The sequence below is a fragment of the Ceratotherium simum genome, chromosome 16 (assembly GCF_057802395.1).
Source record: "Ceratotherium simum simum isolate JZ-2026a chromosome 16, ASM5780239v1, whole genome shotgun sequence".
In the NCBI taxonomy this organism is placed as follows: domain Eukaryota; kingdom Metazoa; phylum Chordata; class Mammalia; order Perissodactyla; family Rhinocerotidae; genus Ceratotherium; species Ceratotherium simum.
The window spans coordinates 8,500,865-8,526,409 of NC_141915.1; the positions used below are offsets into that span (position 1 = coordinate 8,500,865).

A 25,545-nucleotide genomic window follows, 5' to 3' on the forward strand; every position below is an offset into this window, starting at 1 on the left:
AATCTCTAAATGGGAAGCACATATTACCCTATTTTATCAATTCTAATTTTCTTCACATTTTTCACAAAACGTTATCTCTGAACTTGGGATGCATCTTATAATGAATGGAAGGAGTATCATAGTTAGCTGTATTTTTTAATTAATCTGTGGAACACAAAATAGTTTATTTTACAATTGATGGCATCTTAGAGTTTGATAAAATAAGGTAATAGACTTTAAAATAAGCCTATAATTACTAAAATTAAGAAATATTTGCCTAAAATCATTTTGTGGATGACCAATGGGACCATGCCATTGTTTTAGGAAGAGTGGCTTTAGAAAAGCAAGATAACACTTTAAACCAGTGGTTCCCAAATGTCACTGTGTTTGAAGCCCTTGGGAAAAATGCAGATTCCCCAGTCCCAACCACAGCCATTCTGTTGCAGATGATTTTAATGTGGATTATCTTCCAGCACTTTGGGTATCCTGTTTAACACTAAGTCAAGCTAAGTAATACAAAGTCATAAACCTTTAACCTGACAAGATTCCTTCATGCCATAGGGCAACAATTCTCAAAGTGTGGTGGTGGAACCTTGGAGATCCCCAAGAACTTTTCAGGAGGTACATGAGGTCAAAACAATTTCCATAATAGTATCTGGATGCTATTTGCCTTTTTCACTGTGTTGACCTAATGATGCAAAAGCAGGATGGATAAAACTTCTGGTGCTTTATTACAAATCAAGGCACAGCACCAAACTGTACTAGTGGTCATTGTATTCTTGATTGCCACACGCTGGCACTGAAAAAATAATTTTTTTTTTAGTTTAAGAAGCCAGCTTCACTTAAAAATCACTTGAAATTTACAGCAGTAAAATTATTAATTTTATTATGTCTCAATTCTTATATACACATCTTTATAATATTCTATGTGATGAAACAGGAATTCCACATAAATCACCCCCACTGCACACCAGAGTTTGATGGTTGTCTCGGGGAAGAGTATACGTGCAGTTGTATAAGTTGTAAGAGGAACTAGCCACTTTATTCATGAAACACCATTTTTACTTGAAAGAACAACTAATGGACAAACTATGGTTATTCAGAGATGGATGTTTGGCAGACATTTGCTCATTATGTCATTGTGCTCATTATTTCAAGGAAAACAACTGATAGTATTTGTTACTAATGATATATTTGAGCTTTCAAGCAAAAATTAGAATTTTGGAAAACTTGTATCTGCCACTGTTAGCTTGACAACTTCTTAATACTGAAAGAATTTTCTAATGAGATCCATGCTGATATTAATGTTTGTGATTTCTTTATTTTGTATAATGAAACGTGTCAACATTCGGAAGTTCTTTATAACTCAGTGAACCAATATTTTCCAAATGACCAATGCATGATGTTCATACACGGGTGTAAGATTTATTCGAAGTTTAAGTCAGATCAACAGATTATAATGTAACAGAGTACAAAATGTTTGTTGATATGGTTTCAGATTCCACATTGCAACTAGCCTATAAGAAACTACCACTTGTCAAGTTTTGGTATCATATCAAAGAAAAATATCCACAATTATTTGAAAAAGCAGTTAAAATACTCTTTCTTTTTCCAAATTGCATAACTATGCAAGGCCAGATTTTCCCTATTTACTTAACCCCAAAAAACACAACAACAGACTGAATACAGAAGCAGACATGAAAGAAAGTAGCAAAAATGAAAAACAATGCTACTCTTCTCATTAATTTTTTTCGTTTTAGAAAATATAGTCATTTTCATAAAATATGTTACTTATGTTAACATGTAATGGATTTGATAGTAATTTTAAATGAATTAATATTTTTAAATTTTCTCTATTTTAATCTCTAATATGGTAAATATCAATAGTTATGACCTATATAAACCAAAGCTAATTGAGTTCTCAATCATTTTTAAGAGTGTGAAGGGGTTCTGGGAACAGAAAGTTTGAGAACCGCTGCTATAGGAAAACCCACCTAAACCACAACACTAGGGTCCACCTTCAGAGAAGGAGAAAGCAACGTGGATGAATTCTTCCTTCTCCGCCAGGTAGTAATTGAGAAAATTTCAAAGATTTTATTTATTTATTTTTTCCCCCAAAGCCCCAGCAGATAGTTGTATGTCATAGCTGCACATCCTTCTAGTTGCTGTATGTGGGACGCGGCCTCAGCATGGCCGGAGAAGCTGTGCGTCGGTGCACGCCCGGGATCCGAACCTGGGCCGCCAGCAGCGGAGCGCGTGCACTTAACCGCTAAGCCACCGGGCCGGCCTGTAATTGAGAAAATTTAAACCGGCTTGATGGCTGCAGTCCAGGAGCCCTCTTTGTAGGTGCTATTGAATTCCAGCCTCTTACTATGAAAACTTAACCACGAGCCCACAGATGGTTCAGCAGAGGCACTGGCCAAAGTAAAACTAAAACACAGCATATCTGAATAAGGCCCAGAGACAGGCGGATGCTGCCCTTTCTGTAGGAATCAAACTCCGCAGAATCGCAAGAAGGGATATTGAAACTTCAGTCAATTACCAACGAAGAGTACTTTCATAAAGGGGAAGCACGAGGAGGGTGACTTCCAAGAGAAAACTATAAAATACTCAACTTTCCCACTTTTAATAGGGAGCATAAAGACCTTATTCAAAAAATATGAACTATATCTTAAGAGAGAGATGGGAATACCGTGTGTAATTTAACTCCATTTTACGGTCAGTTACCGGAGAATGAATGGAAGGGAAAAAGGAGAGAAAGAATCGGAAAGGGGAAGAGATGTGGGGACAAGAAGTAGAGGAGTCTGGAGAAAAGAGATCCAGAGGGAGATGAGGAAAAGGAGTCATAAAGCCACACAGCCTGCGGGGACCTTAGAAATGAGCAAGGCTGGCTTCTTTACTTTCAGTGGGAATAGACAGCGGCCCGGAGAAGTTAAGTGGTTTGACCAAGTTCAGTGTCAGTACTTTAAGCCAGATATTCCGGCTTCTAAGCACGGAAAATACATAAAGAGAAGGGCCAACCAGAAAGGGGGATGGTTTGGGGAGGGAGTGACGGGAAGGATGAGTGGGAGTGTGTGGGAGGGGGAGGCAGAGAGAGAGAGAGAGGCAGAGAGGCAGAAAGACACTTATACACACAGCACACACACACACCCCCAACAGGCAGTGAGGTCTAAGGCAGGTATTAATCTAATTAAACACTGTTTGTCACACCCTGACACTGCTACACACAACTAAAATTTGGAGACCACTGCACCAGGCCCAGTACTTCTAAACTCTACTATGCGTAGAAATCACCTGGAGATCTTGTTAAAATGCAGATTCTTTTTTTATCTATGATTCTTTTTTTTAATTGAAGTATAATCGACATAACATTATATTAGTTTCAGGTGTACAACATAATGATTCATTTGCATGTATTGCAAAATGATCACCACAATAAGGCTAGTTAACATCTGTCACCACACATTGTTACAAAATTTTTTTTTCTTGTGATGAGAACTTTTAAGATCTACTCTCTTAGCAACTTTCAAACATCCAATCCAATTATTAACTATAGTCACCATGCTGTACATTACATCCCCAGGGCTTATTTATTTTATAACTGGAAGTTTGTACCTTTTGACCCCTTTAACCCATTTCGCCCATCTCCCACCTCTAGCATCCACCAATCTGTTCTCTGTATCTATGAGTTCTTATGTTTTTTTAAGAGTCCACATATAAGTGAGATCATATGGTATTGGTCTTTCTCTATCTGACTTATTTCACTTAGCAGAATGCCCTCAAGGTCCATCCACGTTGTCACAAATGGCAAGATTTCTTTTTTTTTTTTTTTGTGGTTGAATAATATTCCATTATATATATATTTTTTTAATTTTCTTTGTCCATTTTTCATTATCCATTTATCCATCAGTGGACACTTAGGCCGTTTCCATGTCTTGGCTATTGTAATAATGCTGCAGAACATGGGGGTGCAGATATCTTTTTGAGTTAGTGTTTTCATTTTCTTTGGATAAATACCCAGAAATAGAATTGCTGGGTCATATGTAGTTCTATTTTTAATTTTTTGAGGCACCTCCATACTGTTTTCCATAGTGGCTGCACCAATTTACATTCCCACCAACAATGCAAAAGTGTTCCCTTTTCTCTACATCCTCGTAAAATGCAGATTCTGACTCTGTCCCCTACGGTGGGTCTGAGATTCTGCATTTCTAACACACTCCTGAGTGATGCTGATGCAACAGGTTCAAGGACCACACTTGCAGCAGGAAGGCTCTATGCTAACAGTTGTCAGATGTGGTCCCCGGACCAGCAGCAGCAGTAGCATTGCATAGGAATTTGCTGGAAATGCAAATCCTCAGGCCCCACCCCAGACCCACTGAATCAAAATCTCCAGGGTTGGGGCCCAGCAATCTGTGCTTTAACCAGCCCTCGAGGTAATTCTGGTGCATGTTAAAGTTTGGAACAATTGCACTAGGCCCTAACGCCTCCCATCACCTTGTTACCTGTAATTAGCTAAACAAGTGTGGCAAATCTTTATATTCAAGTCATTACTTTTCACTGGGCTGTCTGAAATTTCTGCTAGGAATTATCAACATTCCAATAATTCTTTTCAGATACACTTAAGATTTGGGGACGACACTAAGATTGCGGGGCTCAAACATGATGCGCGATTAAGGAAGTACTTCCTGAGGCCTCTTTATTGGGCTCTCCTTGGCTTCCTCTAATTGGTTCAGACTTCCATGCATGGGGCTGAACTAAGAGATATTCCCAAAATCAACACTCAGAGATGAAAACAATCCCTGAAACTTTTGTCTTAGAGTAAAATATCCCCCTGAGCTCATTCCCACTTGCCCACTCGTAGCCCCTAGACCTGGCCCTAAATTCCTCAAGACCTAGGTTAATCCCAGGAGCTTTTGAATCTGGCCCCTTCTGAATGGAAATAACACGGTGGGACCCTTCAGATTCAAGAGTCACCCAAGCTTCAGACTCAGAAGTCCCCCTGGTCTTCCCAGCCCCCTGCAGTCATGAGCTCTGAAGCAGAGATGGCCATTTTTGGAAAAGCAGCTCCCTATCTGCGGAAACCAGAGAAGGAGAGAATCGAGGCTCAAAACAGACCGTTCGATTCTAAGAAAGCCTGCTTTGCAGTGGATGATAAGGAATTGTATGTGAAAGGTATGATCCAGAGCAGGGAAAATGACAAAGTCACAGTCACGACCTTCGACAACTGGGTAAGTGTTGACCTCAGATGTCCTTGATAATATGGGCATCTTCATTTTCCTTTGGAGTAGAATATTAGAAATTCCATGCTGGTCCATAGGAATCTGAAGATAGAACAAAACTTACATTTATCTACTTTGTAGTGAAGTAGCAGATGAAAACTGCCATTGCACACGTTTGCTCCTGCCTCTTTCCTCCTCAGAAGACTTGGGCTTTGAGAGTTTTTGTGATGTTTGCTTTGGAGAAAGGGGGAAGGTGAGGGTGGAGGAGGTTGGACTATTTAAGGTAAACATGGTTGATTGTTGCTGGGTGGGCCAACCAAACCTAGCTCTCTAGGCTGCAGAGTGACTTACAGAGGAAGCTCCAGAGGCAATGCCTAGTTTAATGCAGAGAATTACAGAGCACTGTTCAATTCAACATTTACTAAACTCTCACCACGTCTAGGTCACAGTGTCCATCACTTGCAAATATAAGCAAATCTCAGCACTTGCTTTCCCCAAGTTGCCACCTAGTGTAGGAATCAAGATGTGCACGGCAGGTATGAATCTCAGTTCACAAACTTGGACATACCAAATAGATTCATCTTTTTTTTATTTATTTTTATTGAACTTAACTTTTTTTTTTTTTAAAGATTTTATTTATTTTATTTTTTCCCCCCAAAGCCCCAGTGGGTAGTTGTATGTCGTAGCTGCACCTCCTTCTAGTTGCTGTATGTGGGACTCGGCCTCAGGATGAACGGAGAAGTGGTACCTCGATGCGCACCCGGGATCCGAACCCAGGCCACCAGCATCGCAGCGCGCGCACTTAACCACCAAGCCACAGGGCCGGCCCTGAACTTAACTTCTGATTTCAGCTTCTTTTCACTGAGCTGGAAATAAATTTTCTTCAGTCATTCTTGGGGTCCTCCCCCAGAATTGTGCCACACTTTCTGAACCTTACACAGTACCACACTGGGGTCTCACTGCCTCCCCAAAGGATCTGCTAAGAAACAAGTCCAGTCTCTGAATCTTCAGGATACACAGACTTTTCCGTCTCCCCTTGTGCTCCCTTGGGTGTCTCTCTCTAGAGTAGGGCAGTGGGCAGAAGATCCTCCTTTCCTCGAGAGATGTGGTCCATACCAACAAATCCTCTTCCTTTTATCTTTTCAGCAGAACCCTCAAAGCTCTTCTAAGGACTTAGACTTTTGGAAAACAAAAGCCAGAAAGCATTACAGGCTCTTGCTCTTTTCTGCCCTATTTTCTACCTCTCCTGAGTAACGGAGTGCAGAGCCAGCTGTATGCTTGAGTCGGGGAGAAAGAAGGGAAAAAAAAATGGAGAGGGGAAAATTAATTAATAGTCTCAAAATATTGTTCGGCCATGGACCATACTGCAAGTCCAAATGTTTTAACTGTCAGAGCAGAGGTACAAGGAATTATGAAAGCCTTGAAAAGACAGGGGAGAGAGGAAACGGGTCATGGAAGAGGTAGCACTTAGGAAGAGCTTTGAAGGTTTCAAAGAAGATATTCCAGACAAGGGAACCCACGTGAGCAGAGGTATTGAGGTTGAAATGCACAGACTGCATTGGAGTGGTTCTTTCCAACTTTCCAACATTTGTCTCATTGCAGTATTTAAAACAAATGGGGTAAACAGAGGCAACTTGCCCTGGCCCTGTCCACCCTGAGTCCCACCTGGCCACCCTGAGACCTAAAGGTCCCTATCGCTCTGCACACCTGCAACCTGCTCCTGACACACAGGATGGCGCGCTGCCTGGGGAGCATCAGACCAGAATTGGTTGCGCAGTTCAGCCAGAATTAGATTAATCAAGGACTGTTATTTACGGATCATCTCTGGGCATGGAAATGATCCATAAAGTTATCCATAGTAATGGGGTAATCACACCACAACATCTCACTACTTCCACCGTACTAGTAGAGTGAGGTATGGATCTTGGATCTCCCACTCATCACATGCTTTTTCTCTCAACACCCAGACACTCACTCTGAACAGTGACCAGGTGTTCCCCATGAACCCTCCTAAATTTGACAAGATCGAGGACATGGCCATGATGACTCACCTGCATGAGCCTGCTGTGCTGTACAACCTCAAAGAGCGCTATGCAGCCTGGATGATCTACGTGAGCACCCTTCAATATCTCTTTATTCCATCTATCTCTCTGAGTAAAAATAAGATCCATATGTTGCATATTTTGATTTTCTCAGACCTACTCAGGCCTCTTCTGTGTCACCGTCAACCCCTACAAGTGGCTGCCGGTGTACAACCCTGAGGTGGTGGCTGCCTACCGAGGCAAAAAACGCCAGGAGGCCCCGCCCCACATCTTCTCCATCTCTGACAATGCCTATCAGTTCATGCTGACTGGTGAGTAATTTCTTCCATTCAAATTTGTTAAAATAGTTTTTAGTTAATTATTCAAGCCCTTTAACTGGACTGGTTCTTAGTTATCCAAGCCCTTCACAGGCTTGGTCATCTGGTGCAATGATGCAAGTGACCTTAGGAGATTCACATGATTTTATGATGGAAAGCCAGGGGTGCAGTATCTTCCGTTACCAGTCATGATGCATAGGCCAGTGCTCATGAATGAAACTACACTAAAGACATGCTTCTTTGAGGGGAATGTGGAACATAAGGAGATGCCCTGCCCCCACCTCCAAAGAACTCCCCAACAAGAGCATGTTTGGAAGAGAGATTCTATTAGTAGCCAGTTAGGAATGCAAAGTTGGAGAAACAGACATAGCAATGTCCCTTCAGCTGTCTTCTTCCCCAGACGCAGGCTGCTATTTCTCCTCCCTAAATTGCCAGAACGGCACAGGAAATAGCGATGTGGTAATACTGTCACACCATCATGCCTAATATCACTTCTGTCTGTTCAACTTTCACCTGACTTGGCTTGGCACAAATACAAGAAGTAGAAGCAAGCATCTGAGATCTAACGATGCTTAAAAGTCATCTAGAACAATGTGGCCCAAACATCAGTCGTTCCCTGTCTCACCTTCATAATCCTAGTTATTTCTGCATACTTAATATTTTTCTTTAGATTGACTGAAGTTACATCAGTTTTAAAAGGAAGATTAATATCACTGTTTGTATTAGTTTCCTGGAGCTGCCGTAACAAAGTACCACAGACTGGGTGGCTTAAAACAACAGAAATTTATTGTCTCACAGTTCTGGAGGCTAGAAGTCCTAAATCAAGGTGTTGGCAGGACCATGTTCCTTTTGAAAACTTCAGGGGAATCCTTCCTTCCTCTTCCTAGCTCTTAGGGGTTTGCTGGCAGTCTTTGGCGTTCCTTGGCTTGTAGAAGCATCACCTTGATCTCTACTTTCATCTTAACAAGGTGTTCTCCCTATGTGCATCTGTCTCTAAATTGCCCATTTTATAAGGACACCAGACAAATTGGATGAGGGGTCCACCTTCTCAAGTACGACTTCATCTTAACTAATTACATCAGCAATGACCCTGTTTCCAAATAAGGTCACATTCTGAGGTACTGGGGGTTAGGCGTTATAAGCTCTGAGTCTGAAACTTGCTTTCTTTCTTAAAAAGGGAGATGAGAAAGTGCTAGTGAAGAGGTAAAGGTCTGTGAAGAAGAATAGCTTTCACACTGGGGGATTCACTCTTTGCATCCCATGCTGCCCATGTTACACATCCCACTTTTAGGAAATTGGCACAAATTGTTTCAAAGAAGATTAGAGATGCCTAAATTGTCACACCACTCATTAACGGCAAAGCCAGAACTAGAACCTATGTACTTTAACCACCCCTAATGTTGTCCAATTTTTATACTCTATTCTGCCTGTTTGATGTTTATTTGTTTCCCTTTGCTTCCCTCTGCATTTCTAGATCGAGACAACCAGTCCATACTCATCATGTGAGTAACCGTGTTTGCACCATGGTGACTTGGAAGCCAGGGCTGTCCCTTCCACTCTCCTTGATCTCACTTACTTTTAAATTGACAGCGGAGAATCTGGGGCTGGGAAGACTGTGAACACCAAGCGTGTCATCCAGTACTTTGCAACAATTGCAGTTACTGGAGACAAGAAGAAGGAGCAGCAGCCAGGCAAAATGCAGGTGAGCAGCTCCCTGCACCAGAGGCTTGCTGGAATAAGTATAACTGAAATCCACGTGAGCACCAAGTGTATGCGGGGCTTTGTGCTCAGTGAAGATACACAGCACAAGGTCTTGCCCCAGGAGTGCTTATGAGGCAAGGCAGGAAGTGGTCCCACCTAGTGGGCTCAGGCCCTAGCACCGGCTCCACCAGTACCACCGAGTGACGTTGAGCAACTGCACATCCTCCTCTGGCGAAGGAATGGTTTAGGCCAGTGGTTCTCAAACTGGAGCGCACATCAGAATCACCAGGAGAGCTTGTTAACAACTGATTGCTAGGCCCCATGCCCGAAATTTCTGATTGAAATTCCTATCTCACGTTCACAATCCTGATAATTTGCGTTTCTAACGTGTTCCCACTGTTCATGCTGCTGGTCCAGGAATCACGCTTTGAGAATCACTGGCAGGACAGTAGTTTCCGAACTGCTCTGGAGCCAGAAAGATAAGCTATCATGGGGGGTGAGGGTGAAAACTATGCTTTCTATAGGTGCTTCTGAGCAATAATTCTCATGAAATATTTTTTGCCACTTAAAATTTTTTTTGAGAACCACTATTTTTATCGTATGATCTCTTGGGTCGCTTTCATTGCTCACATTCTATTTATACTTCTGAACCCAAAGGTCTATATTAGATGGGTTGTGATGCATACAGTAACAGAGGTATATATTCTAAAAATCCATGATTTATAATGAAATGTTATCGGAGAAGAAAGACTGAGAAATCAAGATGGAGCCTGGAATCTGGTGCAGCCAGAAGTCACTTTGATGCTATACTAACAAGACCCTCTCTATGACGGGACACTGAAGACTCCTTGGGTTGGGGGTGGGGGTGGGATTGGGTATCTCCACACATCTGCACTGGCCACCAGGCTAGGCTGGTCCACATCTCTGCTTGGACCCTGCCCAGAGCACCTATACTTTTGGGTCATCAAGGGGCTACTTCGGAAGTCCAAAGTCCTCTCTTTTCCCCTTCTTGTTTATTATTAGGGGACCCTGGAGGATCAGATCATCCAAGCTAACCCCCTACTGGAAGCCTTTGGAAACGCCAAGACCGTGAGGAATGACAACTCCTCAAGATTTGTAAGACCCAGTCCAATTTTCCACCACCCGCAAAAAACAAATCTTTTCCCCAAATGCCACATAAACTAGAATATATCTGGCCTTATTCTACCCCCAAGCGATTCAGATCAATCTACCCAACTGGGGTATTCTGATACACTTTGAGGAACATGTTGGCTTGTTCCCAGCAGAGAGAGGATCTAGCTATCCTTCCCTGACTAGTGAACATCACCTCTGAGTATTCTGAAGTCATAGTAATTCAGATTCCGCAAGTAGACAGCAATTTCCTAATGCTAAAATTGATCTCTCTAGGTGGGAACATTTTAAAATGCTGAAGTACATTGAACAATATCCATTGGCTTATTAGCCACAGAAACCTTAGTGTGAACTAAGTTAGCAGATTTGAACTCCTCCAATTTATGAGGCATTGGGAGCAGGGAAAACCCAGTGAAGGCAGTAGAGCTCAAAAATTGGGAATAGGTTGATATTGAAGATATTGAAGGATATGTTCTGTCCTCCAACATTTCACTCAGGATTAATTCAACCAAAGAGGCATTTACTTCCACATTGGCAAATAAACAAACATCCAGCCCTCTACCTAATTTCACTGGCCAGTGGAGCAAGTACCCTGAGGTGAAGCCCTCATTTATGCCTGTAGTTGCAGAAGTACATCGGAACTTCACACGTCTCAGTAGTTGGATAATCACAAGCTTGCATTTTATTGTCACCTCTCAAAGACAAAATGGTCATGGATGAGAAAGTAAATGCATCCGTCGAAGACTGTGGCTCTGAGCCTTGACCTTTCTTTCTTTCCCTTGGTCGTCTGTGCATTGGCCACTTGCACATCTGTCTTCCTAGGTGCACAACTAAACTCTTCCTTGTAGAGGATCTGGGTGCAAGTCACACAGCAGAGATATGTTACACATGCTTGGACCAAGTTAGTTGCTGTGCTAACCAGGCACCAGCTTAAAGAGGAAGACAATGCCTTCCTCTTCTCACTCCCATTTATTTAGTTGATAGGCCTCTCTTCTTGGCCCTGACCCAGAAGTTACAATCATTCCAGTTTTTCTGTCCACCTTCCACCCTCCAAACATTTGCAGGCTGAGTGACTTCTATCATCTTCCATTAAGCAGCTAAAAATCCTGAAGACCCAACACTTACGATTCCCACATACCTCCATGACCCTTCACTAACTCGTCTTAGGCTTCATTCAGAAATGTTGAGAACACTATTGAGTACCAACTACAATCCACACTCTGTGGGTGAAGAAGCAAAGCAACATTTTTTTGCCCTTAAACTTGCTCACAGTATAGTAGAGACCAATTAAACAGATACTATAAGAAGGGAGTGCACACTCACACACACACACACACATACATGCACACAAATATATATAAAATTTCACCTCTCACTCCCCCAAAAACAGGAGGAATCTAACACTGAGTGGGTCTTTGGGAGCCTGAGACCTAGGTTTGCTTGTAGTAAGCAGTAAAGGAAACTGAGGCAAGAAATCTCAGAAGTAACACTCAGAGACAAAAAAGAAGACAGACAGATGATCCAACCAGGTTATCAATTCAAAGGTGTCATGAAGATTTTGAGAATCCAGGTACAAGCAAGATAAAAACCAAGAAGATAGTCTGGCATGGGGTGGTCCCAAGCAGAGAGGTGGGCATCCCCTGAGCTGTAGAAAGGAGCTGCATCACCTCCCCTGTGACCCTACACTTCCCACCCACCCGTGGTAGCACCTAACAGAGGCCAGCCACAGCACCATATAAATACAATAACTGTGGTGTTTGTCAACGTGCCATTGGACAGGGGAAGTTCATTCGGATTCATTTTGGAGGCACGGGAAAGCTGGCATCGGCGGACATTGAAACCTGTGAGTCCAAACACTCTGTTTGGTACCTTGGTATTTGGACACAGAGGCATCTCTCGGGAGCCTGATATCACATGATTTTTTGTTACTTTAGATCTCTTAGAAAAATCCAGAGTGACATTTCAGCTATCCAGTGAGAGAAGTTATCATATTTTTTACCAAATCATGTCAAACAAGAAGCCAGAACTAATTGGTAAGTTCTTAGGATAGTGTTCTCATCTTCTCATCTTTAAATCAGTCACATTGGAAAAAAACCCCAGAGTAAGTTGTGCATGAGATGCTCAAGGGATCTTCGTGTCTCACAGACCTGCTTCTGATCTCATCTAATCCCTTCGACTTCCCTTTCGTGAGCCAAGGAGAGGTCACCGTGGCCAGCATTGATGACAGTGAAGAACTGTTGGCGACTGATGTAAGCATTTTATTTATTCACGTATTTAAGCATGGAATTATTGAGTTTATGAACTGCGAGGCACCTTAGTGGTCTAATGAGAAACCTGGGATGCAGAGATGCTAAGTAATTAGACCCAACATCTCAGAGAATTAGTGCAGATTACTCCCCTCTCCGCTCAGCTCCACTTCACAAGACTCCAAAAGGGGAAAGCAGAAAGTTCTCCAAGGCAGGGCTTCAGTTTTATTCTTGAGCATTTTAATTAGAATAAATTTTTGCATGTATAAGGTTTTGTTGGAAGTTTTCGGGTTACAAAACCATCTACACGGTTCTTTAAAAAAATCTAGAAAAGACAGAAAAGTATAAAGCAGTAAAAAAAGCCACCCCACTCTGTACAGCTGCTCCTTTCCTCCTGCTGCCTACCACCTCAGGCTCACCTTATACACCCACCTCCTCAGCATGCCTGTCAGGCCTCTGGCCTTTAGCTTTGGGGAGTTGAGAACTTACATATGCTAGGAATGAGATAAATGGCTGTACCTGCATTTTCTCATTTAAGCCTCAAAAAGCCCTTTGGGATAGGTTCCACTATTGCCCCCTTTCACAAAGGTAGATGCTGAGTCTTAGAAAAAGTACATAATTTGCTTGAAGATACGGAGTTTGTAAACGAGAGAGAGAGTGTTTGAACCCAGGTCTGCCCAATCCCAGAATTTGCATTTTTAACTAAAATAAACCATCTCTCAGCCATTAATCTCCACCCCTTAAGCTCACCCCCAATTAAGCTCCGCCCTCAAAGAAGTTGCAAGAGCTTGTGGAAAGGGGTCTTGTCCTAGGGACATTGCCCAGTGCCCAGCTTCTTGGCCTTCATTGTGTGACATTTCCAGGTGACACTAATTGTTTTAAGGCAAGTAGAAAGTTTTCGCGATCAAATAAACTTTGGTTAACTTAAGTCTAGCCGTTACGTATTTTTAAGCAGGTTTCCCCAGCCTTTACTAACCGATGAGTACAGAAAGGGCAGGTTAATGACCCATGCGAGGCCTCCAGCCCCCAAGAAAGGCCCTCCTGCGTAATTCTAAAAGTCGCCAAGGGTGCCTCAGGTCCTCAGCGTAGATCCCCTGCTGCCAGGAGCCGCTCTTGCTCCTCCCTCTCATGGGGCTTCTGGGAGACGGTTTACGGCTGAGTAGAGGGGGATTGCTTCCTTCTCCAAGGGACTGCACTCTCCAGGAAGCTCCCCAGGCAGTACTGCTTTCATCTGGTTCCTCTCAGCTTTTAGCGCAAGTTCTTTCCCTTTTAACCTACAGTGACCCTTTCTTAGGACATAGATCTGCAACTGCCAGGGTGGGATATGGATTCAAGGGGGGCCATCAAGGCCTCAGCATCTCTCCTGCCCTTGGTCAGCTCCTGGCATGAACTCTTCCTCCCCCAAAAGGGGGCGCCACCCCAAGAATGCCTCACTTCAATACCATGCTGATCCTGACCTACTGGGTCTGTCTCACCAGCTCACCAGACGTGTCCAGACATGTTTTAACCCCACCCATGGACATTGTTTAGGCTCAGGCTGAAAACCCTGCTACACAATCAATATGTATATCCCAGAGGATTTTCTAGTTGAAACCTTTGTGGTGGAAGATGGGCCAAGTGGTTATAAAACCAAACCAGCACCTGCTGTAGGGTTTGAATTGACCCAGCGACGCTCTGGTCCCAGTTTTATCACATCCTGCCTGCATGACTTGGGGCAGGTGACTTACCCTCTTAGAATCTCAGTTCTTCACCTGGAAATTTGGAAAAATCGGTACACCTATAGGGTTTTCATGGGCACTTAATGAGATAACATATGGATGGTGCCTAACCCCGTGCCTAGCACATAGAGAGACTCTGCAAACATTTGCCCCTTTCTCATTTGAAAAATGATGGTGTTTCCTTTGATAATCTTCCCTTCCCGTTCTAATATTCTATGATGCCATATTGCCTCAATTCTGAACAACACTGGAATTCCTGGATTACCACGTGAACCCCTCAAGCTGTTGGACACAATTTCTTGGATACTATCCATGAGACTTCCTTCTCCCAGTATCACACAATGGTTCCCAATGGTATCATGTAGAAAACAGCCCCCAAATCTGTGTACAGTGGGAAAGGATTGTAATCAGTTCTTATTGGATGGGAGAAAGCAGATTATTCACATTTTCTTCCCATAATCTCCACGAACCCACACAAACATGTTAAAGAAATGGTTTTTAACCCCTAACTTACCATACCCCACCTGTCGTCCACTTATTTGGGCAAGTACAGTCTCACATGCTATACAAAAAGGTGAAGTTTTTGCCAGGAAAAACCTCCATTTGGATCCCTGAGTCCTACTGTGATGGCTCTCCTTTTTTAATTCCCAGAATGCCATTGACATCCTGGGCTTCAGCTCAGAGGAGAAAGTTGGGATCTACAAGCTCACGGGGGCCGTGATGCACTATGGGAACATGAAGTTCAAGCAGAAGCAGCGAGAGGAGCAGGCGGAGCCAGACGGCACCGAAGGTAACCACGTCTGGGAAGGGGACTGGGTCTGACTCTGCCTCTGTTCACAAGTGGACTCTGCTATATGAGAGAAACTTTGTGTTCATCTCAAGAGCTGCTCTTCAAATATTGTACAAACCGAATTCGAGACGTCTCAAGCTCATTGTACATGGGATGAGGAAGTCCATTCACTTGGTCAAGGAATCCTATAGTGCCAAATCCTTAAATACAAAAAGTATCATTCTCATAAATGAATAACCACTATCCACTCTGCTACCTCTCACCATCACAGTTTCCCTGTTATTTTAAGGTGGATATCCATGAGAGGATATGGTTAAGTGAACTTCACTTTCTCTCTGTGCATATCATTATCAATACCCAGAATATTGTTCTAATCACCCCAGCCTACGACAAGGCCTTTTATAAGGTGGCAGCTAGGTTTCTTCCTCCCATCGCTTTCTCTTCCACTCCGACATCTGTAGAACTTGACTGTGAACCAAGGACTGGTGTACATATGTTCTTCCCCATGATTCTGACCTGGATGGTCTCACCCTCCTCTTCTGCCTCATCCCTAAGATGCCTGGAAATAGAACAGAGGGCAGTGGGAGGAGCTAACAGCTGCAGGGCCCACCCACCATATGCCCTGCTCATCGGGACTCATATCTCTTGCACTACATCTTACAAGCTCTGTGAGTAAAAGGCTGGTTTGTCCCTAATAATTCTACCTTTTGTAATATCCCCACACTGTGTGAAGCAGCATGTCTTGAACCCCAGATGATAGAAGGGAATAGTAGCCTTGAATTAAAGACCAGGAAAATATATATGACTTTATCACTGCCCATAAAGGCTTACCTGGTTAGGTTAGGTTTGTCCAGGATAATCTTTTCATTAACTCAAAATGAACTGATTAGTAACCTCATCACAGGGGTACTATCCCATCACATTCACAGATTCCACCCACAGGCAAGTGGAGGGGATTATACAGGGAGTGTACACCAGGGGGCACAAATCTTGAAATCCTGCCTATCACAGTGGTGCATGCTAAGAAACAGGAGAGAAACTCAGTGTTCAATGCAGCAAGCACTTCTGATTGGGGTAATCAGGGAAGGCTTCCTGGTGGGAGGGAGTGACTGACATGGACTTTGAAGGATGGGTAGGATTCTAAAAGGTGTGAGAGAGAGAGCAGTCTAGGCAGAAGGAACATCATGAGCAAGTGGGCAGAGGAAGGAATGTGATGGGGACTGAGGAGCAGAGAGTGGTCCACTTTGACTACAGAAGAGGATACATGTAGTGGATTTGTAAGAGATGAGAATTAAAAAGTGATTATTTTGGCATCAGTTTGGGAAGGCCTTGAGTGCTAGGATAAATGGTTTAGAATGTGTGTAGTAGGCACTGGAAGCCATGGACGCTCCAAGTAGCAGGGGAAGTATGTGTGACAGCCTGGAATTACTCTGTGAGCAGTCAGACTCACCAAGAGTGCGGAGCCTTGGGGAAAAAATGTATCAGGCTCCTCAGCAAGGGCAGACCATATTGATATGTATCATGGCAGGGTCCCAGGCCCTCTTCCTGACAGCTATGTCTTCAGTGTTTAGGAGCAGAGAGAGCCTGGAAAAGGGGAAAGTGGGGGGCCGTGATCAGGGCCTGAGCTTCTCTGGTGATGGTACCAAACATTTTCTGAGTGTTCCCTATGCACCAGGCCCACTTCACAACAACCCGGTCAATGGGGTACTGTCACCATCCCCCAGCTTACAACTCACAAAACCGAGGCATAAAGAAGCAAAACCAAAATCTGAACGCAGGCAGTCTGACTCTAGAGCCCAGGCTTTCTGCCACTATCTTATTCCACAACTCTTAAAAACATTGGAGATGCCAGCTATTTTGTAGGTGAAATGAGCAGGATTTGGTGCCTGTCTGAACACAGGCATGTCAGGGGTGAGAAGGAAGGATGTAATCATCCAAGCTTTCAAGTTTAAGTGACTAGAAGAATAACCATCCATCCAAATGGACAAAGCAGGAAGAGGGGATAGTTTGAGCAAAGAGTAAAGCACACATTTGGCCTCTTATTAAGTACTTAACATATACTGCCCTGGATTTTTGTTAACTTGTCTCCCCAACCAGCAGTAAGCTGCTGGTCCCAACCAAGGAGGAGGTGTCTCTGGGGAGCAGCATTTCTCTACCTTCTCAGTGAGCTCAATGCAGGGAGCCAAGTCCATCCCAAAGTCAACTGAACTCCCAATGGACTATATGAAATTGCCAACATTCAACCACTTTTGATCATCTCCAAACACTTGAAGGCTGGGTCAAGGTTTTGTACTTCTTTCTCATCTTGCATAAATTAGGAAGGTGCTTAACATATATTGTGTTTTTTTTTGTTTTTTTTTGTTTTTTTTTAAAGATTTTATTTATTTATTTTTTCCCCCCAAAGCCCCAGTAGATAGTTGCGCGTCACAGCTGCACATCCTTCCAGCCGCTGCACGTGGGACGCGGCCCCAGCATGGCCGGAGAAGCAGCGCGCCGGTGGGAGCCCGGGATCCGAACTCGGGTCGCCAGCAGCGGAGCGCGCCCACCCAACCACCAAGCCACGGGGCCGGCCAACATATATTGTTAATTGTCCAGATGGTACCTCCTTTCCTTGTACACCATTTTGTTGTATTATCAGACTCCAATATTACTATGTAACTATATCTTTTTTTAATGAAATTTAAATACTAGTAGGTCAAGATCAACCTATACTTGAAGATTGCATTTAAAAGGCAAATTGAAAGTTCTTGAAAACTTGGGACCCTGGACCATGGGATTGAAGCTTCATTGGACAAGCCCAGGCCTGGTGCACATGGAAAACGTAAAAACATCAAAGAGGATGATAGAAAACATTTCTGGGAGGACCCAGGGCCTGATTAGACACTTTGCGGTTGCTGTTTTTGTGTGACACCATTTCTCCTCTTCCTTCAGTGGCTGACAAAGCTGGATACCTGATGGGTCTGAATTCTGCAGAAATGCTGAAAGGCCTGTGCTGTCCGAGGGTGAAGGTTGGGAATGAATACGTCACTAAAGGGCAAAATGTCCAGCAGGTAATGGAGAAGCTCTGAATCCAGCTGACTCACGCATTTTGCTATTTTAACCATCATCTTAAAATCCTTTTGGTTGCAAATATCAGAAATACATATGAAAGGAGCTTCAGGATTAAGGGGGACTTCATTCTTATGCCTTAAGGGTAACTCAAGGTATTCGAATTAAGGAGTGCCCATTGGGTGCCATGAGCCCTCTGGAGCCAGGCAGCCTCTCTCCACCTCCTTCTCTGGGGCTCCATGGGCTGTCATCTCTCTCCTTCTCTGTTGTGTCCTCGTCAGGCAAATAAGCTTTCACCACCTCTCCAGCTGTGACCACCCCATACCTCCCAAGGAGTGTTCATATCCATGGTTCCAGCCTCACCCTGAAACTGAGACCAGTGTCTTTTGATCCCAATTCCAAATTCTCAGGAGAGACACACTGTTTAATCCAACTTGGATCAAATGTCCACCTCTGGTTCAATGAAGTATGGCCAGGGGCTAGAGTCATGTGTTATAACCATGGATGTTAGAAAACTATCTTGGTAAATGGGATAATTCACAGAAAAAGCGGAACATCATGAGCTGGGCAAACGCCTCAAAAAATATTTAATATTAGGTTGGACTATATGAATTGCCACTCTCCAACTACTTTTGACCTTCAAGATGTCAACTTCATATGTTTCAACTTTATACAACCATAAAAACACTAATTTGAGGGTTGAGTGAGTGATCTTTCTTCAAGGTGACCAACTCTGTGGGTGCTCTGGCCAAAGCTGTCTACGAAAAGATGTTCCTGTGGATGGTCGCCCGCATCAACCAGCAGCTGGACACCAAGCAGCCCAGGCAGTACTTCATCGGGGTCTTGGACATCGCTGGCTTTGAGATCTTTGATGTGAGTTGTTTGGGTAAATGACTGGCCTAAAACAGCCCTTCCAGTTTGTGTCTGCTTTGTTGAATCCCCACTGGATTTTCCAAACTCACTCAAACTCTTTGGTATTTGAAACACCCAGTTCAACAGCCTGGAGCAGCTGTGCATCAACTTCACCAATGAGAAACTGCAACAGTTTTTCAACCACCACATGTTCGTGCTGGAGCAGGAGGAGTACAAGAAGGAAGGCATCGAGTGGACGTTCATCGACTTCGGGATGGACCTGGCTGCCTGCATCGAGCTCATCGAGAAGGTAGAAAAATAAATGCTGCTGCCCTGGGACAGCTCCTCCGTGGTTGGGACAATCGCCTCTTTGCTCTAACTCTTCCCTGATAACAGACGGTGCCCCTAATTCCACTTCCCCAGGCTGTGAGCCTTCAGCTAGCTGAATCCCCGTGTGCAGAAAGGGTAAGTGTTTGGAAAGCACCCAGAATCCATTCAGACACCTAAAGAGGTGCTTGGGTAGTTAAGATCCAAGGGCTCAGTTATCCCCAAGAACGTGAATTGGAGCCCAGTGGGGACTGTGGCATTTCATACCTATCTGACATGTCCAAAGATCTGAGGAGGAGGGATCATGGAGCAGTGGGGTTCTTAGAGGAACATCACTATGAAAACAGCAGATGACATTAACTTTTAAAAAAGGAATTCCCATAACGTTTGAGTACCAGTCCTGTTGGAATGAGTATATCTTCTTAAGATGGCTACTGAGAAATCCGGATATTATTGTTTAAAGTATTACTCATATTACTTTATGGCTATGTGTGTAACTTTACATGTTTTTGTAAACCCATTGCTAAAAGTGAGCTACATGTATATGCACAGAATTTCATTCCACGTTCTTCTGTTCAGCAAATATTAAGTACATACTATATGTCTAACACGGTTCTGTGATCACACCCAGCAGACCAACGGCCTTGCTCTCAGAGTGCTCACATGCCAGTGCTCCTAGTAACAGAACAACTGCACTAAAGAGGTTGTCTTTGGCTCCTACAGACAATGGAGTCACTGGGATGTAACATTAAATGCTGAGGCGTAGTCTGTTATCCTCCTTCCAGCCTATGGGCGTCTTCTCCATCCTGGAAGAGGAGTGCATGTTCCCCAAGGCCACAGACACCTCCTTCAAGAACAAGCTGTATGACCAGCACCTGGGCAAGTCCAGCAATTTCCAGAAGCCAAAACCCACCAAAGGCAAGGCTGAGGCCCACTTTGCGCTGGTGCACTACGCCGGCACCGTGGACTACAACATTGCTGGCTGGCTTGACAAGAACAAGGACCCCCTGAACGAGACCGTGGTCGGGCTGTACCAGAAGTCTTCACTGAAGCTGCTGTCCTTCCTTTTTTCCAACTATGCTGGTACAGAAGCAGGTGAATTTTTTTCCCCTTGAAAAGCTCTGTGTGATTACTCATAATCCAAAGCTGCTCCTGAAGAACCAATAGTGGAAAATGAGCTTCAGGCTGAGCTTAACGTATCTGTCTGTCTCTGATCTCCATTTTCCTTTCTCCTATTCTTCCTCCTCCTTAAGAGATTGAGTTCTGTGGAAGTAAACAGGGCCTCTCAGTGGACACAACAGCCAATACCACATTCTTTGATGGTTTTTTTATTGCAGTATAATTCATATAAGTAAAATGCACACAAAAAACTTATGTGATTTTTGGTATATTTACAGGGTTGTGCAACCACCACCATTACCTAATTTGAGAAAATTTCATCACCTCATAACCCATTAGCAGTCATTTCTCAGTCCCTTCCTCCCTAGCCCCTGGCAACTACTAATCTACTTTCTGTCTCTATGGACTTGTCTACTCTGGACATTTCGTGTAAATGGAATCATATAATACATGACCTTTTGTGTCTGGCTTCTTTCACTTAGCCTAATGATTTCAAGGTTGTTCTGTGTTATAGCATTGATCAGTACTTCACTTCTTTATATAGATGAGTAATATTCCGTTGTATGGCTATTACACATTTTGTCTATCCGCTCATCAGTTGATGGACACTTGAGTTGTCTCAACTTTTTGGCTATTGCGAAGAATGCTGCTGTGAACATTTGTGTATACAAGTTTCTATGTGGGGTCCAGCCCGGTGACGCAAGCGGTTAAGTGTGCATGCTCCACTTCGGCAGCCCGGGGTTCGCAGGTTTGGATCCCGGGTACGCACCAACACACGGCTTGTCAAGCCATGCTGTGGCGGTGTCCCATATAAAGTGGAGGAGGATGGGCACGGATGTTAGCCCAGGGCCAATCTTCCTCAGCAAAAAGAGGAGGATTGGCAACGGATGTTAGCTCAGGGCTAATCTTCCTCACACAAAAAAAAGTTTCTATGTAGACATGTGTTGTCAGTTCTCTTGAGTTTATACCTAGGAGTGGAATTGCTGAGTCACATGGTAACTGTGTGTTTAACTTTTTGAGGAACTTCCAGACTGTTTCCCAAAATGGCTGCACAAGCCAGTATCCCTTGTTAAGATTATCCATATATATATATACACACATTTAAAATAATTGCCAAATACGGTTTAAAAATTATGGACTATCTTAAAGCGTAAATTTAACAAATTAGTGTTTTTAATTAGAAGATATATGGAATATAATCATTCGTTCTATAATTAGATCATTTTTAAAAACTAATGTCTGGTGTACTTTGGGCAGTATGGAATATTAAAAACAGGCACAAATTTAAACTTGAATGACGAACATCATCTTTGAATCTAATCAGGGTACTCTGTAACTGTATTGCATAACCTCACTTAGCGATGACAGCAAGACTCTAAATATAAGGCGGCAAATAAATATAAGGATCTGGGGAAGTGGCTTTCTTGCCTCCCTTCCCCTTACCCAAACACACGTTCACGCTAGACCCTGGGGACAAGGAGAGTGGAGTGAAAGGAGTGTGGGGGCATGAGACGTGACATGTCCCTAAAGACTGAATCTTGATTACCTATCAGAGGCTAAATCTGAAACTGAGACATTCAGAAAAAGTAGACCCAATATCACTGATTCCAACTTAAACTGGTAAATTGGGTTGTTTCTTTTAGACAAGAAAAAAAATCAACTTGTAGAACATTCCTGAGAAACTTCAGTTGTATTACTTCCACTTGCTTTCTCGTTAAGAGATAAGCAGGGACTGAAGAATAAGAGGTAAACTCGTGAAAGAAACTATAGTCGTCAAGGGGGATGTATCAATCTTGCCAACTACTCAGTTGTCTGCCATGTCTGATTTCTGAAGGAAAAGATTCCACTTTGATGCTGAGAGTCTAAGTTATCCTCCTGGTTAAATGCCACCCACATCCCACATCACCTATTCCCTCAGTGACAAAGATGAGCGTCCCCAAATCTGAGTAGTTTGGAGGCAGGCTAAAAACAAACAAACAAGTAACCCTCCGCTCTGTGATGTCAAAAGAAAACCGAAACTCTGGTTTCAGGGCTGGGAAGGGGTGGTTTACAAAACCTGTGTCCTGGGGCTGCAGCTGACACACCCTCTGTCTGTCTGTCTCCAGGTGACTCTGGGGGAAGCAAGAAGGGAGGGAAGAAGAAGGGATCCTCCTTCCAGACCGTGTCGGCTGTGTTCAGGGTTGGTGTACCAGCAGCTTCCACGTTCGGTGGTTTTTCTGCCTGGGGAGCTGGCACTTGCTCAAGTAAATGTGCTTTGTCCCGGTTTGTGTCCCAGGAAAATTTAAACAAATTGATGACCAATTTAAGGAGCACTCACCCTCGCTTTGTACGATGTCTGATTCCCAATGAGACCAAGACTCCTGGTGAGTAAGAATCTGTCAAAACAGTGCTCCCTGAAATGTGTGCAAAATTCTGTGTGTGTGCACACACACACATGTGTTTCCCTGAGGAAAGGGTTACAGTCTTTATCACTATATATAGTGACTCTATGGATAGGTTATATATATATAGTCTTATCAAAAAGTAGTCTATGAAATAGGGATGCCAGATTTAGCAAATAAAAATACCAGATGCCCCGTTAAATTCGAATTTCAGATAAACAGTGAAAAATTTCTTAATATAAGTATGACTTATGCAATATTTGAGATATACTTATACTAAAAAATTATTCACTGATTATCTAAAATTTGAATTCAACTGGGTATCTTGTATTTTATTTGGCACCCCTACTATGAAATCTTATCCAAAATATTGTATGTACGTATAGAGGTACATTGGATCCATAACTTTCATCAGCTTCTTAAAGGGCTCTGTGGCTCCCTTCCCCCAAAGTGGAGAACCACTACATCTGGCAGATAATCATCTTATATATTCCATAATTAAAACAGCATCAATAGTAACTGTTTTCTGAGCCTATACTGTATGTCAGTCACTTTATTATATGATCTCTACTGCTTACAATTGTTTTTGTGAGATAAGTATAATATCTCCACTTTACAGATGAGAAAACTGAGACTCAGGGAACACAGATATAGATATGGAACACTGTGCAGTAGCCTAGCTCTTTAACCATCACCCAGTCCTGATTCACAAATATTCTTAGAGTGTAGCTGTGTTTCAGGGTCATTGTTACAAAAAGAAACAAACTGTCACCCGGAACTGTGGCCACGAGGCGGCCCACCCACAACCGAGCTGTTCCGTCCCAGACGTGGACCCCGGCCTGTGAGTCAAGTCCCACCTCTGCAGTGTCACAGGTGAACAGAGGAATCAGATGATAGAGGAAAAACCCAGGTCCACCTATTACTGCCTGTGGGACCCCACGCCAATACTTTAGCTTTCTGCTCCATAAAACAAGAATTAAAATGAGCATTTTATTCATTCATTCACTCGGTTAGTTAGTTATCCATTCTTTCATTCATTTGTTTGTTTAATGAGAGCTTATAAAGTGTTTACTCACTTTGTAAATATTAACTCATCGAACCCGCCTTAGAGGGTTGTTGTGAGGATTAAATGAGCCAGGACATGTCAACCATTTAAAATAGGGCTGAGCACATTGTGAACACTCAGTAAATGTTGACTGTCAACTAGAATAATAATTATTATTGTTATTCTTAGAACAATAATTATGAGAATAATATTACGTATAATAATAATGACAATAATAATAATAATATTGTGGGAATTACTATTATTATTATTACTGAAAACCAGAAACTTTAATTCCCCAAACAACCCGTCTGCTATATTTAGTGAATTCCTCTTCCGGGGAAGTTAGGTTTTGAAGTCTGAGTTAAAGGCAAAAGCACTGATTTGGCGCGCCTTGTCTGGGGCAGGCTGCACCCCTCCCAGTGCTCCTGGCACAGTCAGTTTCTCCTCCAGCGTTGGAACGGAGCTGTTTCTTCGGTTAAGCATCAAACAAAATCAGTGGCTTGTGTGTAGGTGTTTTGTCATAAAGAAAATTGATTTCCATTGTTGTTATTGTTGCACAAATCAAACGTGTGTGGCATGATTCTTCTATGAAGCACATGCCTGCAGGTATCAGGTGACAGGAGGATGGATTGAACCTCTGTGGGTTCAAACTGTGCCTCTAGGGGTTCCAGGGCTTTTGGTAATCCACTGGATTACTTTTTCCCTTGGATGATAGATTTTGGTGAGATCTCTGTCCCCTCTTCCCCATTTGGCTTTTCCTTTGCTCTGGCACCCCTCTGTTTTCCGTCTCATTTCTTGGAACAGACTAACATGCTGATACACGACCCTGGGCCACACCTTAGAAAGCACCTGGAGTGACCTCTTCATTTTCTAGAACAGGAATTGAGACAATGGAGACTTCCATGCCTCCCCAGGGCACCCAGAGCTGGGCTGGAATCATGGTCCTGGATCAAATCGCAAGCCCCTTTCCCCACCCACGGCACATTTGTGCGTTGTAGCTGTTCCCCTGCTGTCCTCCAGGGCTTCACTGCACGGGTTCTCTTCCTGCCAGCTGGAGCAGGAGCCCCCTGGAACAGGCGTCAGGCTCCATCCCTCTCACTCTCCTCCGTGCAAGCCTGGGTCCTGCTGAATGTGTGCTGTTGGCTGCCCAATGGTTGACTCGCTGCTGTTATCAACTGTAGGTTTTATTATTATTCAGGCATGGTGAGGCCACAGATCAGGAGACAACTGCCACTGAAAAGATAGTTCCTCACAGCGCCCAAGAGGAGGGGGCATGCCACACATACAGGGCCACACGAGGAAGCCCCAGGGTTGGTCAAGAGGCCGGGGGAGCAAGGGGAAAACGTGGGAAGGGCCTTCACCGTGGTTTCTATGGAAGGAATGGGCGAGGCAGGTGAGCAGGTTTAGGATTGACTAGTGTGAATAATTTCAGCAGGCTCCAGGGTATAGGGCCTGGCCTAGTTGTCTGGTACCTGGCCCTGGGGTGATCAGGGCAGCGCATATCGAGAGAGCGTTGAGTGTGAGAGCCTGATTCAGGTAGTGGCTGGGGGACATGGGCTTTGGGTCGGGTGGTCTGCATATGAAAGGCATGCTTGCAAGGGAGCAGTTTGCTACCTCTAGGAATTGG

The 25,545-nt window shown here is 43.6% G+C and overlaps 1 protein-coding gene across 1 annotated transcript in view; it reads left to right on the forward strand.

Moving 5' to 3' along the window:
- Positions 1–5,003: 5,003 nt before the first annotated feature.
- The window catches only part of LOC101408566 (myosin-13), a 48,951-nt gene continuing 28,409 nt past the window's right edge, over positions 5,004–25,545 (forward strand). Inside the window, 16 exon segments of the mRNA XM_014789501.2 lie at positions 5,004–5,207; positions 7,166–7,309; positions 7,395–7,551; positions 9,032–9,059; positions 9,148–9,259; positions 10,282–10,374; positions 12,169–12,232; positions 12,324–12,422; positions 12,535–12,638; positions 15,005–15,143; positions 18,075–18,193; positions 18,915–19,064; positions 19,183–19,353; positions 20,156–20,465; positions 22,595–22,668; positions 22,765–22,852. Coding sequence (XP_014644987.2) covers positions 5,004–5,207; positions 7,166–7,309; positions 7,395–7,551; positions 9,032–9,059; positions 9,148–9,259; positions 10,282–10,374; positions 12,169–12,232; positions 12,324–12,422; positions 12,535–12,638; positions 15,005–15,143; positions 18,075–18,193; positions 18,915–19,064; positions 19,183–19,353; positions 20,156–20,465; positions 22,595–22,668; positions 22,765–22,852 — 2,056 coding nt within the window.